A 17,636-nucleotide genomic window follows, 5' to 3' on the forward strand; every position below is an offset into this window, starting at 1 on the left:
TCTTGGTTCTAACGGTCCCTGGTCCTGCCTCCAGCTTCCCCATCTTCCACGCCCCTCTTGGACTCTTGTTTATCTCAACAGCCATGTGAGGCTGAGGTTATATTATCCCCATTTTACAGAAGAGGAAACTGAGGCTGCGGTGGAGGTGCATGACTGGTCCATCAGGCAGCTGGCTCCACCTGATATTCCTGAACCCAGACGGCGCTCCCCCTAACCCCCAACACCCAGGCTGGCACCTTACAGCTGGAACCCAGGCCCATGCCCACCGGAAGTCAATCCAGTTCACAGACTCAGGAGCCGCGGCCTGTTCCCATCTCCTACCCACCCCACCGCAGAGGCCCCTGAGGCCTCCCCAGCCACTGCAAAGTCTGCCCCTCTCCCAGCATGTCATGGAGTCACCCGGGAAAATCTGGCTCTGGGTCCAAGGTGACCCAGGCTGGATTTCTGGCTGTGCTAGGCCCCAGCTGAGTAGACAAGCACCTTAAACTTGCTGAGTTTCAGTGTCCTGAGCTATAAAGTGGGGGTGACGGCACCTGCCCTTGGGTTTACAAGGAAGGTGAACGAAGCCCCTTGGCAGGTGTTGGGCTCAAAGCCCCAGAGCTGAGGCCTGGGGCTGGGGCCCGAGTTAAGCGTCCCGGCCAAGTCCGGGGCTAGGCCTCCATGGGGACAGCCCAGCCGGGCCGAGGAGGCCGCCCACCACGGGGCCTGCCTCTCTGCAGCCAGCCCGGCCCTCACAAACGAACAATAACAGGAAACCATCCTTGGGGAGGCGGGGGGCGGGGGGGCACATGGGCCAGGGCCAGCTGGAAAACCTGAAGGGGCGGCGGCCAGGCCTCCCTCACCGCCGGGTGGGGCTCCCCTCCAGAGGCTGTTGGCCGAGCTCTGCACAGTTCCACGGCACGCTCAGCCCCCGGCCGGACAGCCAGACGGAACGGACACACCTCTCAGCCCACAGCCAAGGTGAGTGAGGGTCCCTGACTTCCCCACGTGTAGAATGGCCATCATCGGCTCCCAGGGAAGCGCCGCTCCTTGGGGTAGACTCGGTCTCCTGGCTCACAACAGAGCTGGGAAGGTGCGCCCAGGGGTGGTGCCGTGGACACGGAGGGATGTTCTCGGGGAAGGGGTAAGCTCGGCTCTCTCACAGGTAGACTCCCAGACTCAAGGGCCCACTGGCTTCCGTGGGTGCTGGGCTCAGATGCTCCGAGGGCAGGGTTCCACCTGAGTCGCCCAGCATGCCAGGGGCAGAGGACTGGCACCCAAGTGGTGCCCGTTCCCCCACGAGAGAGGATTTACCACGGATGACATCATCCCCTCCCCCCGAAGGCTCTGTGCTGGGATTGGGAGAGGAGCCCTGGAAGGGGAGCTTGGAGCCTCGCCCCTCCCTGTCAGCCACTGCCCCCATTTTCAGTACAGGCAAGCTGAGGCTCGACACTGGGCACCTGAGGCCCTACCTGCGGAATCCCCTTCCCTCCTTCCCCAGACACCGTAGGGGCCGGTTACGAGCTGCAGAAGCTGTAGTTTCTCTCCCCCAAAACCGAGGTACCCATAGACTGGGGGCCAAGGGACCCAGCAGCCCTCATATTTTAGAGAAGTTCCCCCCAAAGACTTGAAGGCAGGCGGTCTAGGGCGAGAGCCGTTCTGGATAAAAATCCCAGCTCTACCACGCACTTCCCGCATGACTTTGGCAAAATTCCTCAGTGTCTCCAAAACTCAGTTTGCTTGTCTGAACAATGGAGATGGCGAATCCTTTTGCAGCTCATCGTGAGAGCTGGAAATGACGTCTACAGAAGGCTCTGAGGCACTGGAGCTCATTACTTTATATTACCAGCAAGCCGATGAACTAGATACAGCCTTTCTCCATTTCTCAGTTGAGGCAACTGAGATTTGGAGCAAGAACTCATACCCCAAAGCCCAGGCTCTTTCCAGAACCATGAAGTTTCTCATGTGCCAGCCTCCTCATCTGTAAACTGGAAGAAAGGGTCTTTTCATGAGTCAATTAAAGGAAGCGATATACACACTTGGTACCGGGAACGGATCGTAGGAGGGGAGCTTTAAGAAATCACAACTGAATTTACCTGCCACCCAGAGCTGACCACGGCTTGAGTGTCACAAAGGTTTTGACCCCTGAGGTCGGTCAGTCCCCAGCAGGTGAGAGATGCGTCAGCTCACCCTCCAGCGAGCGCTCTGGGCAGCTACTCCGCGCCAAGCACTATGCTCGTTCCTCACCCCCACCCCATGGACATTTCTGCCGTGGGTGGTGGGCAGGCAGGATCCTGACAGGAGACGAAGGGCATTCCAGGGGAGGCAGGGAGCCTGGGCAGCTCATTGGACCTGGAGAGGCCAGTGCAGCCAGAAGGTTTTCAGAGCAGGGAGTGGCAGGAGGACCAGCGATGCTGAAGGCCGTGAGTAAGTACCAGGACCGAGAATTCTGGGGCATCTTCAGGTGATGGGGAACAGCAGGACCCTCCCATCTGGCCTGAGTCCAGCCATGTGTGGGTGCCAGCCTGGAGGGCAGCAGGCAATCAAGGGGCCCAGGAGCCTCTGCGCCCCCAGGCAGCCCTGCTAATTCTGGCTTCCAGTGGTGAGGGGGTAGGCGAGGGGCCCACTGGCCTTGCAGGGGTTAAGCTGCCCACCCTGCAGTCTAGACCCGAGCGATTGTGCTGCCGAACAAGGGCCGGACATGGGAGCAGGAAGCCGGAGGGGCCATGCTTATTTTCTCCCATAGCTGGATGACTCACGGCTCTGCTGCTGCCTCGGGGATACACAGTGGACACACTGGCCACTAGCTCAGGGAAAAAAAAAAACCTTGAGCCCCTTGCCCATGGGATCCATCCCTTACTACTTCCATCACCTCTCTGCACCCCCTTGGCATCCTTGAAGCTACTAAAAGAATTCCCATTTGACAGACAGGACCACAGAGTCTGAGAGAAGCTGAGCAGCCAGTCCAAGGTCACACAGTTAGTATGAGGTAAAAGCAGGAGATGAAGGAGGCCAGCCCCTTCTGACCCCACTGCCCTGTCACACTCCATAGGGAAGCCTGGAGAGGGGAGAAGCCGGGGAGGACTGAACCTGACAGTTCAAGCCATAGAAGCAGGCACCAGGATGAGCCAGGAGCCCGATGATCCTGGGGGAGGAATGTTCTAGGAGACAACTGCTGCCCTCAGTAGCTTGGCTTCTGGCTGGAGAGATACTGACAAGCCCATCGTAACCCAGATCCAAGCTGATGTTGGGTGGAGAAATCACGGAAGACTCCCTAGAGGAAGAGCAGGAGCCCCAGAGAATGCTGGGAGGTCTTGGGTCTGCTCTCTGAGCTTCAGTCTTCTAATTTCTCTAGGGCAAGGGATGGACCACATGGTCTCTAAACTCATTCAGGGACCTCCAGATTGTCCGCCACAGCTTAACGATCAGCTTCTGGCAGGTGCAGACACTGGGAGGAGGGGGAAGTAGGGCCATGGGGCTGGGCCAGGAAGGCAGTGAATGAGATTTCCTTCTAGAGGAGAACAGACAGGAGCAGGAGGTAGGCCCAGGGCAGAACCAGGAAATGAGGTCAGGTGTGAGTCGGCCAGTCAAGCCCACAGCTGCCAGGCCAGGCTGAGTGGGTAGGTGAGGGTTGAGACACCCACACATTTACTAAGCACCTACTGTGTGCTGGGCTTTGTACCCATGATCTCATTCAATCCTTCATTAGAGATGAGGAAGCTAGAGCTCAGAGAGGGCAGGGAATGGGCCTAAGGCCACACAGCTCGTGAGCAAACACGCAAGTGTGTGAGACTTGTTGCCGCCAATGACTGCCTCAGAGACCCAAGCAAAGTCAGAAAGCCCAGAGAAGGCTGGAAAAGGCTCTCCCAAGGGTGGGTTTTCTCTCCTTCAAGCTTTGAGCTGCCCCATTAGGGGATAAGGGAATGACCCAGAGACCCCAGGACAAATTTGTTTCGAATCACACTAGGTCTGGTGAATTGGTTGTATCTAGCTCGAAGACTGTATTGAGGATTCAGGGGCTGAGTTCAAGTTCGGTGGGAACGAACACTGTAAGTGATTAGTGATGTCTGCCATGAGTATGTGAACGGCAACCCATGATCTCTGTTTTGCCAGCCCTACCTTCGGAAGCCCCCTGCACACGGGTGTATGTTCATCAGGGACCCATAAGAAGGATAATCTGACTGTCCTCAAAGGATCAAAATCCTAATGGTGGTGCGTCTGACAAAGTGATGGGCCATTAGAGATGCTGTTTGGTGACAGAAGGAGCTTCTCTGAGTTATATCAACCACTGTATGTGCTCTGACCACCCAAGGTGTTGTAGGCAGATTTGTGCAGATTTGTTTCAAATCCTGTGAGGAAGGAGGGAAGGAGTGCAAGATCAGAGCTGGAGACCGAGGCAGGCTGACAGACAGCAGTAGGGACACCGACACCTCAAGGTCCTCTGTGCCTTGACTTCACACGGCTGGATGCCGGGATGAAGTGGATGCCTGGTCAGAGACACTTGCGCCAGCAGGCCGAGGCTGCGCTGGAGCAGGAGCCAATCAGAAGACCTTGTGGGGGGTACGGACTGGGGCTTGAAAAGAAGCAGAGCATTCACCCAGGGGCCACAGCAAGGAAGGGCATTCGGACAGAGGGAACAGCCTGTGTATTCCATAAACGCCCAGGTCTCCTCGAGGCTGGGTGGGGCAGGGAGGTGAGAGAGAGCAGAGCCAGAGGGGTGGGCAGGGACACTCCGGGCTGGGTCTTGAATGCTGGCTCAGGAGCTAGGCTTCATCCTGCACGGTGTGGGGAGCCAGGGAGAAGCGGTCAGCAGGGGAGCAGCGTGGGCAGCTCTAAGAGGAGCCGAGGGAGGGAGGCTGTTGGCAGAACCCGAGGGGAGAGGATCGGGTCTGGGACCCGCAAGAGCAGGTCACAGGGCTGAACTGAGCCCCAAACCAGGATAAAGCCCCAAGGGGCCAGCTCATAGCTGCCCAGCCCCAAGACTCCCGGGGACTCACCCTTCATCCTCCCAGTGCTGGTGATCCCTGAACGAGTTTGGGGGTCACTGGCTCCCACCTCGACCCTAGACTGACTGAGGCTCGAGGTGTGGAGTGGGAGGGTGGTGGGAGAGCCACCCAGGGCCACACAGGGGGCAGGGGCTCTAGCGCCCTCACCCCCACCCCCGCAGGTTCTGGGCCTCTCCTCCCACCTCCTGGCCCCTCATCCCCGACCCAGGGACTCTGGGCTGCAGCCCAGAGCCTGCAGGAGGCTGGGCTGGGACTGAGCGTCCAGTCCACCCTCCGCGGCTTTGCCTGGGGCTGGGCTCTGCTGCCAGGTCTTGTCCTAGCTGCTGGCGGGCGTGCTGGGCGGGAGAGGGGCCAGCCCCGCAGAAAGGAGACTCTTCGGGGGACAGGGGTGTGTGCTTGTGTAGGCAGCACATTTGTGTGTCCATGTGGCCTGAGGATGTCATGTGTGTATCCCTGACCTGGAGTCTTCCTCTACCTCATCCCCAAGGGCCCTCCAGTCTGCTCAATAAACGCCCAGACTTAGCCCCTGGAACCTAAGGCTTGAACAGGGTCGGGGCAGAACCAACCTGGCCAGGGGCATTTGCCAGGCTGCCCGCTGAGCAGCTCCCAGCTGGTCCAGGCTTCCGAGGGTCCATTTAACTACAAAAGGAGGAGCCCTAACCCGCCCCCCTTCCATCTCCCTCTGGGTCCCCCTGGCTCCTTCTTTTAAAGAACACAGAGCCGAGCGGACCTCACAGCCCCTTTGAGGCCAAACGCCAGTGACAGAGGGGGGCCACAAAGAGAAACAGACCAAAGGGAGTTTTACCTACTGTCTCACAGCAGATCAGAGAAAGGCAGGATTCACTGCTGGGCTGAGACCCTCCGAGAAATCAGGGCCCTCCCCTCTCTGCGCTCTCACATCTTCCTCTACGCCTCCATCAAAGCACCACAATTTGACACTGTGTTTTTTATCAAGTGGTTAATGTCTCTACACAAGGGTGCAGCCTATGTAGGCTCCCCACTTGTAGTTCAGTACCTGGCACATAGTAGGTGTTCAATAAATGTTTGTTGAATGACTGTATAACCTCCAGGCTCTAGAGAGGGCTGCAGAGAAGTGGTGACATGTGACCTAAGTCCAGGCAGAGGTGAGAGAACGGCAAGTGCAAAGGCCAGAAGCTGTGACCAGGCCTGGTGCGTGTTACCATCCCACAGGCTGGGGCTCCTCTTCGAGGCTCACCAAGCAACAGCCCACCTTTGTTTTTAATTTTTAAATTTATTTATTTATTTTGGCTGTACTGCACAGCATGCGGGATCCTAGTTCCCCCAACCAGGGATTGAACCGGCGCACCTGCAGTGGAAGCACAGGGTCCCAACCACCGGACCGCACCCTTGAGACCCAGACAGGGAACTGGAGAGGAGCAGAGGCACACAACCTCTCCAGCCCCCGCCAACTGGGCTCAGCCTTCAGAGCCACCCCTCAGTCCTCAGGCCCAACCCAGGCATCTAGGTTCTGAGCTCAGTGGTCCCACCCACTGTGGACACAGATCCAAACCCAGGAGTTCTCCAAGGCCTTGCCCTCTGATCCTGGCATGACTGAGCCCAGCCATCCCCCAGATGCTCCGAGGTTCCTCTGCCCCTTCTCCTGGGCTCCATGCCCATCACCAGGGGCCTGGGCCACACACTCTGTCCTCTCATTTGGGGCCCCCTGGACCTTCCCAGACTGACTGAAGGCACAGAGGGCCCACCTCATCCATCAGTCCATTTGGAGCTGCCCCCAAAAGCCTCTAACACAGCTCCAGGGCCCGAGCATCATCCCGGATCCTGGGTAACAGGGACGCGGGCCAGCACCTGGCCTCTGGGTGCCCAGCAGGCACACCTGAGCTGCCGAGCAAATCCCCTCTCCCCCACGTCTGTTGTCAGGAAAAGCCCCGGGGCTACTCAGCTGCCCACTACACATCTGTGGTACCGCAACCCCACCCAGCAGTGGCCTGATCTCTCCAAAAACTTGGTGAGAGCAACCAAGAGGCGTGACTCTTACTTATAGGAAAGTAAAGGGCTAAAATAAACCTGACCCCAGCTGTGCTCTGACCACACCTCCAGAGGTGTGGCCAAGGGAAATTCTCTTTCCAGCTGCGGGTCCAGTAGATCCTGCCGGCTGACTTCCTCTCCAACAGCAGGAGAAGGAGGAACGATTTTTCTCGACAAAACCCTTCCTCTCGGCCCTCATTTATGTGGACAAATTTCTAAGACAAAAGGCAAAAGACACAAAGAAACATGGCTTTTCAGATGGAAAAGTCCCTCAGGACCCTCTGAGATTGGGTGTAAAAGGAGCCCAGGATTTAGAAAAAAGATAGATCTGGGTGAGGGTTCCAGATCTACCCCTTACGAGGTATTTGTGTCTGAGCCTCAGTTTCTTCCTCTGTGAAATGGGGATGATAATTCCCACATCCTGGGGACAGTGTGAAAACTAAATGAGATTTCATCTATGAAAGCCCAACATGGACAACAGCTGCTTATTATTACTATTATTACTACCAGTATTATTATTATTACTTGTCAATGTCACCGCAGAAATAGAGAGAGAGTGGCAAGATGGAAAGGCACTATTCTGGGTGAAAGGCAGCCTAGGTTCAAATCCTGGCTCAACCACTTGCCGCCCTGTGACCCAGGAGGGCTCACTCCACCTCTCTGAGCGTCACCTGCAAAATGGGATCGCTGGCAACTACCTGGCAGTTTGCAGGGTTTAAGTGAGGTAGGGTCTCAGCGTGCCGCTGAGGAGGTGTTCCAAAGAAGAGACTTTATGAAGGAAACACGTGCAGAGCTGTGAGCTCAGCCAAGGGAACAAACGGGATGTTGAGTCCTGCAGAGAGCAGCAGCCGACCACCGCAGGACCAAAGGGACAAAGAGGAGGGAAGGGTGTTTCCAGAACCCGGTGAGGGACCGCTGGGAGCTGTAGAAGCTACCGGGATGGAGAGGTGCAGCCACAGCGGTAAAAATGAAACAGAGCAGACAGCAGCAGGGAAGAAGTACCCCAACTTTTCTCCTGCCATCCTCAGACGCCTGCTGGAGCCCCCACTGGCCAAACACCAGAACCTTGCGCCTGTAGGCCAAGGGTCAGTCCCCTTGACACAGACTAGAGGTCAGGGGAGGGGTGGGGGAGTAGATTCAGCAGGGTGGGGACCTGCAAATCCGCCAACCAAATGGTTGGGTGTTCAGGAACGAGAATGGTAAGCTAACTACCCCGTAGAGCAAAACAGAGTGTCAGCGAGGAGTCATACACGCTTGGTTTTATTCTTAGCTACTTTTTGGACCATGTTACAAATGTTTTTTTTTTTTTAATTCAGTCCTGAAAACAACCCTGAGAGGTAGACACTAGTGTTCCCATTGTACAGATGATGAGACTGAGGCTCAGAGAGGGAAAGAGTCGCGTGCACGGCCACAGAGCCGCAAAGCAGCACAACTGACATTCTCTAAACCACAGAGCCTGCACAACTGTCACCCTGCTCTGTGTGAACCCAAAGAGGAGAGAGCCATGTGTCAGGCGTGGCTGGGCCTTGGGGAAAAGGGAAGATGTAGACAGGGCAGGTAGAAAGCCGTTCTCCGGGAAGGGAAGGAAGTTGTGATTTGAGCCCAGCAATGGGACCTGGGTGTCAACCCTGGGACCAGCCCCAGGCAGTGCTGCAGTGGAAGATGCCCAGGGATGCATGAGATGCAAGGAGAGGACCAGGGACGGCTCTCCAGAGGAGGACATTTGGGCTCAATCCTGGATGACAAGTTCACGAGACAGAGAAAGACGAAAGACCTATGGGGCTGCCCTGGGCCACTTCTCCTCCCTCGCTACCTGCCCTCCTTCATGTTCCAGCCTCACAGTTTGAGGACCAGCCACATGAAGGGACCGCCTGTAAGCTGCTCCAGCTCCTCCTTCTCCTGCACTCCAGGCCAGGTCTCCGGCAGCTGCTGGCCATGGCCACAGGGATGTTTCATAGCAATTTCAACCTGACACAGCCCACACAGACCTTTTGGTACTACTACCCATCTTCCGAATCTCAGCAAAGCCCTGCCCCCGCCAGCTGCTCAGGCCAAAGACTGGAGAGCCATCCTAGATTCCTCTCCATCCCTCACCCACTACATTCCATTCACAGCAAGTCCTGTTAACTCCACCTCAAAAACACATCCCATGGCCACGCACCTATACACCTGGCCTGGGCCACCATCAACTCTCGCCTGGCCGACAGTAACCTCCCCTGCTGGTCTCCCCTCTCCCAGCCCATCTCCTCACCTCAGCCAGGGATCTCTTCCAATCAGATCACGTCACCTTCCCTCGTGCTTAGGAAAAAGCTCTCTCTAGGCTGCCCTGTACAACCCAACTGCATTAGTTTCCTCCAGCTGCTGTTAACAAACCACCCCAAACGTGGCTGACTTGAAACAACACAAATTTATTTATTTATTATCGTTCTGGAAGTCTGAAGCCCAAAATGGGTTTCGGTGGGCGAGAATCAGGACTGTTTCCTTCTGGAGCCTCTAGGGGAGAATCTATTTCCGTGCCTTTTTTGACTTCCAGGGGCCGCCCCCATTCCTTGGCCTGGGGCCCCGCAGCACTCCAACCTCTGTTTCCATCATCACATCTCCTTTTTCCTGATTCTGACCCTCCTGCCTTCATCTTTTAAGGACCCTGTGATTGTACTGGGTCTATCCACATAGTCCAGGATAATCTCCCTATTTCAAGATCCTTAACTTAATCCTATCTGCTAAAAGTCCTTTGCCATGGAAGGTAATATTCACAGGTTCCTGGGATGAAGACGTGGACATCTTTGGGGGGCTGTCATTCAGCCTCTACCACCCCGACCTGGTCACTTCTTCTGGAGCCCCCATTGTTCATCTGACCCAAGGGCCTTCTTTTGGTTCTTCAAACAAACGAACCATTTTTCTACCTCAGGGACTTTGCACTTGCTGATCCTTCTGCCTGGAATTCCCTCCCTTCCCCTGGCATTCTGAGGGCTGACACTCTGATGTTGGCATGAGTATCATCTCTCTGAAAGGCCTCCCCCGGCCTTGAAGTCTCAGCCAGCTGCCCCCTCGCCCTCTGCTGTGTCCCCCAGTGTAATTCCTTGAGAGCCTCTGATCAGCAGCTGATGTTTTTCCTCGTGTACTTATTTTCCTGGAGTTCCCACGACAGCGTGCACTCCCCGAGGACAGGTCCTGTCTGTCCCGCTCACTGCTGCACCCCAAAGCCTAGCACACAGTAGATGCTCAATACACATCCGCTCAGGGCGCGGCCTCATATCTTGCCCTGCCCAGGGGCCTGAGAACTTCTCTCTCCCCATTTCTCAGTTTCACTTCTATTTGTTTTACTTTTTCATTTTTTGAGTCACTTCTCACTTGAGGGAGGAAGAAGGGAGCAAGACATGTAGTTCCTTTCGAGGCAAAGAAGGAAATGACCCACCGGGCCTGAGCCCAGCGAGGCTGGCCGGGGGTCACAGCTGCCGCCTCCCCTGAGTCAGGACCAGCTTCCTGGCAGAACTCTCAGCTCCCTGAGCCTTTGTTCACTGCCTTCCTCCTGCCCAGAGCAGCTGCCCTTTTCACAGCCCACCTCAAAGGGCACCAGGTCTCCTCCAGTCTGACCACCTCACTGAGGACTGAGGGAACTGGGGCAGGAAGCCTTCCCAGGCACATGGCACCTGCGTTCCGGGCCCTGCTGGCATGCTCTGTCCCGGCCAAACCCTGCGGGCCCACTTCTGCCTGGGCCAGTGGCAGGGGGCCACAGGGATGCTGGATGCTAAGCTCAGCAGGCCCAGAGGCCAGTCTGCACACACCCCCTCGGCCTTCACTGAGGACAGCCTGGCGCCAGTGTCTCAGAGGAAATGTTACTAGAGTTTAGAAACCTCCTGTGCTGTGCAGAATCCAGCCTCTCCCTGCGGCCAGGGCGGGGGACAGCCAGGGAGGTGGCCTCCCATCCTGCACCCAGTGGGTCCCTGCCTCTCTCCAGGCAGGAGCCCTGATTCTGAGTCCCACTCCCACCCACCAGCCTTCTTCCTCTGGGCCATCCCAGGAGCCACAGGTCAGTGACACAGGGACCAGCAAGGGTAGACTGATAGGGTCAAGGGCTGAGAGGGCATATGACAGCTGAGGTCACAGCCTCTACCCAGCCTGGGGCAGTGAGACAAGCCCTCTTCCTTCTGGAATTCAGGAGGAGGCCGGGCCCTGATCTCTGGGTGACCCCAGATCCCCATCCAGGTTGAACCCATGTCCCAAGGGCTGCCTTCATGAGGGCAATCACATGAGGTCTTATGCTTTAAAGGACCCCATGCTGGGTTTCATGTTCTTCTGTCTCTGTCCTGAAATTCTTAGTAACTTTTGAGAAAAGGACCCCATGTTTCCATTCTATACTACGCCCCACAAACTACAAAGCTGGTCCCGCGAGCCCAGCCTCTCTACCCTCCACCCCATCCCACCCCTGTTCTCGTGACAGCTACTAAGCTAATCTCCAACTGTGAGCTCTGCGTCTGGTGAGGGCCTGGCCCTCTAGGTCACGACATTTGGGTTTCTTAAGAGCCTTCTAAAGACAACATCAAAGCAACACTGCCACAGGGGCTCTCGGACTAGCCAGGGGGGGCATGTTTGTTCAGAGGAGTCTTTAAATCCCACCACACAGCAGCTGCTAGGTCAAGAGCGGGCAGTTGGAAGGAGCACGAACTTTGGGGCCAGGCCGACTTGGTTTCAGTTTGACTCTGAGGCTTCCCGTCTGGGTGATCTCAGAAACGTTACTAAACCCCTCTCTTCCTCTGCTCATCTGTAAAGTGAGGGTTACAATTATACCCACCTTGAGGCTTATTGGGAGGATTAAGTGCGATAACACATATAAAGTGCTTGGAAGAGTGTCAGGCATTCAATAGTTATTGATATTTATTTTCTGGTACTTTTTATACTTATTGATGACACTTACTGATACATGTCAGCTGTTGAGGTCAGACACCTGGGCTTTATTCTCAGCCCCACCATTCACTCCACTGTGAACTTAGCTTCTCTGTGCCTCAGTTTCCCCGTTTGTAAAATCCAAGCTGGGTGTCCACCGCACAAGGCTTTGGGAGCTACCACCCCCGTCGGCATTGCTCTCTCCTCCAGGCAACCTTCCCTATGGCTCTCCTCTAGCCTCCCCTGTCTCCCATGCTTGCTCGCCGCCCAATAGCACACGTGACCCTTAAGCAGGAATTGTTCCTGTGTTTGGCTTCCCCTCCCAGACGGGGAGCTCCATGGGGGCAGGAAGAGGGTGTGGTTCTGCTGGTCTGAGCAGGGAGTGGAGGATGAAGGGTTCAACGGTGCAGTGCTCCCCGGGAGATGCTCGCACCCCACGTGCCCCGATGGTCTCTCTCCTCGTCCCTCAGAGCCGTCCCTCCCGGGAAGATGCAGGTGCTCGTGATGCTGCTGGCTGCAGGGGGCACCTGCCTGGCCCTGCTGGCAGCAGCTGCAGCGGCCGTCAATCCTGGCCGACCCAACACTACCAGCTCGCTGCCCATTCACCGGCGCCAGAAGAGAGACTGGATCTGGAACCAGATGCACATCGATGAAGAGAAAAACGGCTCACTGCCTCACTATGTGGGCAAGGTAAGGCCCGGGGCCCAGAGCGGGAGAGGCGCGCCGTGGCGGCGGTGGTGATAAAGACGGTGACGGGAGCTGTGGCGGCTGCATGGATGGGGATGATGGTTGCGAGGGTGACGGTAATAGTGGGAGAGATGGTGGAGGTGGCAGATGTCATGGTGGTGGTGACTGGTGAGAGCCAAGGAGAAGGCGGTGGTGCTGACGGCGGTGGCGGTGGTGGTGACGGGGAAGGGGCAGGCGGTGGTGGGGTGCTGCTGCTGCTGATGATGATGACGGAGGTGGTGGTGGTGGTGGAAGTAACGGTGAGCACAGTGGTTCATCTTTCTCCCAGACTTTGGTCTATGGCGTGAGTGTCACTAGCAGAAGGGCCACCCTGTGCACGAGCTAAGGAGGGCAGCCTAGTGTGGGGGCTCAGGGCTCAGGGCAGGACCAGCCAAGGCCGCCATTAACTTTGCGCATCTGAGAGGTCTGGAAGGCCTGAGCAGACTTCTACAGAACTGTGCTGGTGACAAAGCTCACCGTCCAGGCCACAGTTTGTCACCTCTAGTCGAGGCCTTTGAACCTCCTCAAAGAGCCCTGTCTCTCAGGGTGTTTTGTCCTAGCATCTAGGGAGTTATGAGCTCCGGATTCTAGGACACCCATAACGAGGCACTGGACCCAAGCCTGCTCCAGGGCGGTGCCTAGAACTCTAAACCCTCATTTCATCCCATTTAAAACCTGTCCATCCTCAGTCACCTTCCTAGAGCTTGGAGCTCATCTGAGGGACTAATGAACTATCTTCCTGTGTCAAAAGGTCGCTGAGGTCAAAACCATCCACTCGAATGGAAAGGAATGGCTCTAGTGGTGGAATTTCACACACCACGACAGGGTATTGGTATATTTCACACACCACGACAGGATTAGGTATTTGAAGAGCTTTCACTGAGGAGAAGAATTCCTTTCCAGTGCTTTAAAATCTCACCACGTCAGTTTCTTGGAAGCTAAAGGGTCAGCTAAAGACAGATCAGTGTACCGGTGAGAGGAATTATGGTCCAAGCACAAGGCTGGGCTCTGGGACATGGTCAGGGGGCAAAGACAGACATGGTCCACACCGTCATGGAGCTTGTGGTCTAAAACAGGGGCTGGCCACATGTAAATCGGTGAAGTTAGAACACTCCCTCAAACCATACACAAAAACAAACTCAAAATGGTTTAAAGACTTAAATATAAGACATGATACCATAAAACTCCTAGAAGAGAACATAGGCAAAACATTCTCTGACATTAATCACAGCAAGGTTTTCTTAGGTCAGTCTCCCAAGGCAAAAGAAATAAAATCAAAAATAAACAAATGGGACCTAATCAAACTTATAAGCTTTTGCACAGCAAAGGAAACCATAAACCAAATAAAAAGACAACCTATAGACTGGGAGAAAATATCTGCAAATGATGCGACTGACAAGGGCTTAATTTCCAAAATATATAAACAGGGCTTCCCTGGTGGCGCAGTGGTTGAGAGTCCGCCTACCGATGCAGGGGACACGGGTTCGTGCCCCGGTCCGGGAGGATCTCACATGCCACGGAGCGGCTGGGCCCGTGAGCCATGGCCACAGAGCCTGCGCGTCCGGAGCCTGTGCTCCGCAACGGGAGAGGCCACAACAGTGAGAGGCCCGAGTACCATAAAAAAAAAATATATATATATATGTATATATATATACATATATATACACATATAAACAGCTCATATAGCTCAGTATCCAAAAAACAAACAACCCAATCAAAAATGGGCAGAAGACCTAAACAGACATTTCTCCAAAGCAGCCATACAGATGGCCAACAAGCACATGAAAAGATGCTCCACATCGCGAATTATTAGAGAAACACAAATCAAAACCACAATGAGGTATCACCTCACAGCAGCCAGAATGGCTGTCATCAAAAAGTCTACAAATAATAAATGCTGGAGAGGGCGTGGAAAAAAGGGAACCCTCCTGCACTGTTGGTGGGAATGTAAATTTGCACAGCCACTATGGAAAACGGTATGGAGGTTCCTTAAAAAACTAAAACTAGAGTTACAATATGAGCCAGCAATCCCACTCCTGGGCATGTATCCAGAAAAGGTGAAAACTCTAATTCAAAAAGATACATGAACCCCAATGTTCACAGCAGCACTATCTACAATAACCAAGACGTGGAAGCAACCTAAGTGTCCATCAACAGATGAATGCATAAAGAAGCTGTGGAACCTATAAATAATGGAATATTACTCAGCCATAAAAAAGAATGAAATCTTGCCATTTAGAGCAACATGGATGGACCTAGAGGTTATCATACTAAGTGAAGTAAGTCAGACAGAGAAAGACAAATATCATATGATATCTCTTATATGTCAAATCTAAAAACATGATACAAATGAACTTATTTACAAAACAGAAACAGACTCACAGACATAGAAAACAAACTTATGATTATCAAAGGGGAAAGCAGGGGAGGGATAAATTAGGAGTTTGGGATTAACGTATACATACTACTATATATAAAACAGATAATCAACAAGGACCTACTGCATAGCACAGGGATCTATATTCCGTAGGTTGTAATAACCTATAATGGAAAAGATGTATACACACACACATATATATCACTTTGTTGTACACAAGAAATTAACACAATACTGTAAATCAACTATAATTCAATTAAATAAGTAAATACATAAATAGGGGCTGGCAGAACTGCCCCGCCACGCGGTTTTGTAAATAAAGTTTTACTGGAACAGAGCCACGCCATGCACTTAACAAATGATCGTGGTTGCTTTCATGCTACAATGGCAGATTTGAGTAATTGTCCCAAAGACCATATGACCCACAAAGTCGAAAATTTTTACTATCTGGCCCTTTACAGAGACAGTTTGCCCACCCTGGTCTAGAAGGGCAGCATGTATCAGACAAAGAACCCCACACATGCTGGAGGTGGGGGAGCCCTATGGTTATAGAGAAGCAGGCCAGAAAGGACCCCTAGATAGGGCAGGGTCAAGTCTGGCCTCAGCACCAGAAACGCCATGGCAGCTGGCAGTGGCTTCCCCAGCTGGGGAATCTACACTCACAGCCCTGCCCACAGCCCTCTCCACTGCTCACTGTGCCCAGGCCTCCTCTGGACACCGAGAATGGCTGGGAAATTCAGATCCTTCAGTCTGGCCACTCAGAGGGGAAGGCGCTTGCCCAGCGTCACACAGTGAAACCAGGATAGAGCCCTAGGAAAGCACAGGGTTCCTGACTCCCGACATCGATGTGAACTCTGTGCCCTAGAGGAAAATGCCATCAGCCCATCTACTCCTTCCCAAGGGGATGAGTGTGCCATGAATCAACCTCCAAAGAGAATGGCTGCCCCCCAACGAATATCCACGGGCTGAGTCAGGGACAGTCAGCAGCAAGCAGGGCCACGGGCAAGCCGCCCAGCCCGGACACGGCAGACTTCGGACAGCTCGCCCGAAGTCCTCTGCACAGCAGGAAGAGCGTCAGGCCGGCCGTCACCTGCCAACGGTGTGCACTTGGCACCTGGCGTGGGGACCGAGGGTCCCGTGCAATCCCCACCCTGGGAAGAAGCAACGGTGTCTGGGAGAGGCAAGGACAGGGCTCCAAGGATTACCTCCTGGCTCCAAAGACGTCATCGGAGGGAAGGAAGTCCTTGTTTACCAAGATCAGAGCCAGGAGCCTTTGTTTACAGAGCTGTTTGCTGGACAATGGGAGCTGAGTGGCCTTCTGAATCCGCAAACATGGGTCAGCATAGCTTTTGGCATTAAGATGTTATATCCAAATATAGGGATAATTTTAAAAAGGGGAAGCCCAAACCTATAACCTCAGTCTGTCTAATCGTGAGGAAAACACCAGACAAATTCCAATAGGGGGCATCCTACAAAACACCCAACCAGCACTCCTCAAAACTCTCACGGTCATCAAAAACAAGCAGAGTCTCACAGACAAAGGAAACAAACTTATGGTTACCAAAGGGGGGAGTGGGATTAACTAGGAGTTTGGGATTAACATCTACACACTACTATATATAAACTAGGTAAACAACAAGGACCTACCACACATCACAGAGAGCTATACTCAGTATCTTGTAATAATTTATAATGGAAAAGAATATATATATGTATATTTGTATATATATACATAGATATATAACTGAATCACTTTGCTGTACACTTGAAACTAACACAACATTGTAAATAAACTATATTTCAATTAAAAAAAAAAAAAAAAACATGGAGAATCTGAGAAACTGTCCCAGCCAAGAGTAACTTAAAGAAACAGGACAACTAGATGTAATGTGGTATCCTGGGTGGGATCCTCAAACAGAAAAAGGACATTAGGTAAAAACTAAGGAAATCTGTGCAAAATATGAACTTTAGTTAATAATAATATATCAATATTGGTGCACTAATTACAACAAATGTACCATACTAATGTAAGATGTTAATAACAGGGAAATTGGGCACAGGATGTATGGGAACTCTGTACTCTCACCTCAATTTTTCTATAAATCTAGAACTGTTCTAAAATATACAGTCTATTTAACAAAAGTTGGAGGAAAGGAAAACAGAAACTCATACCCAAATGAAGTCTTTTTTTTTTTTTTTTTTTTTTTTTGTGGTACGCGGGCCTCTCACTGCTGTGGCCTCTCCCATTGCGGAGCGCAGGCTCCGGACGCACAGGCCCAGCGGCCACGGCTCACGGGCCCAGCCGCTCCGCGGCACGTGGGATCCTCCCGGACCGGGGCACGAACCCGTGTCCCCTGCATCGGCAGGCGGACTCCCAACCACTGCGCCACCAGGGAAGCCCTCAAATGAAGTCTTTTAAACACTATTTAGTTGATGATATTGAGAAATTTTTATCAAAGCTGTTTAGGTGTGAGTCAAATGCAATCTCAGGCAGAATTCCAGTAACAGATCAAAGCTGACTCACGCCCCCTTGCCACCCCTGCCCACATGGATCCTAATGCACCCACCAGAACCAGGTTTGGAATGACCATCCTATCCTAACCCTGAGTAACTCATACAGGGCCCCAGACTGTCCCTCCTGCTTGACCCCCACTGTC

The 17,636-nt window shown here is 53.5% G+C and overlaps 1 protein-coding gene across 1 annotated transcript in view; it reads left to right on the forward strand.

Annotated features, from left to right (window-relative positions):
* The first annotated feature begins 826 nt into the window (after positions 1 to 826).
* The window catches only part of CDH5 (cadherin 5), a 37,043-nt gene continuing 20,233 nt past the window's right edge, over positions 827 to 17,636 (forward strand). Inside the window, exons 1-2 of the mRNA XM_059045185.2 lie at positions 827 to 960; positions 12,347 to 12,566. Coding sequence (XP_058901168.1) covers positions 12,366 to 12,566 — 201 coding nt within the window. The 5' untranslated portion in view covers positions 827 to 960; positions 12,347 to 12,365. The remainder of the gene's footprint in view (positions 961 to 12,346; positions 12,567 to 17,636) is intronic.

Source organism: Kogia breviceps, chromosome 18, assembly GCF_026419965.1.
Source record: "Kogia breviceps isolate mKogBre1 chromosome 18, mKogBre1 haplotype 1, whole genome shotgun sequence".
Lineage (NCBI taxonomy): Eukaryota > Metazoa > Chordata > Mammalia > Artiodactyla > Physeteridae > Kogia > Kogia breviceps.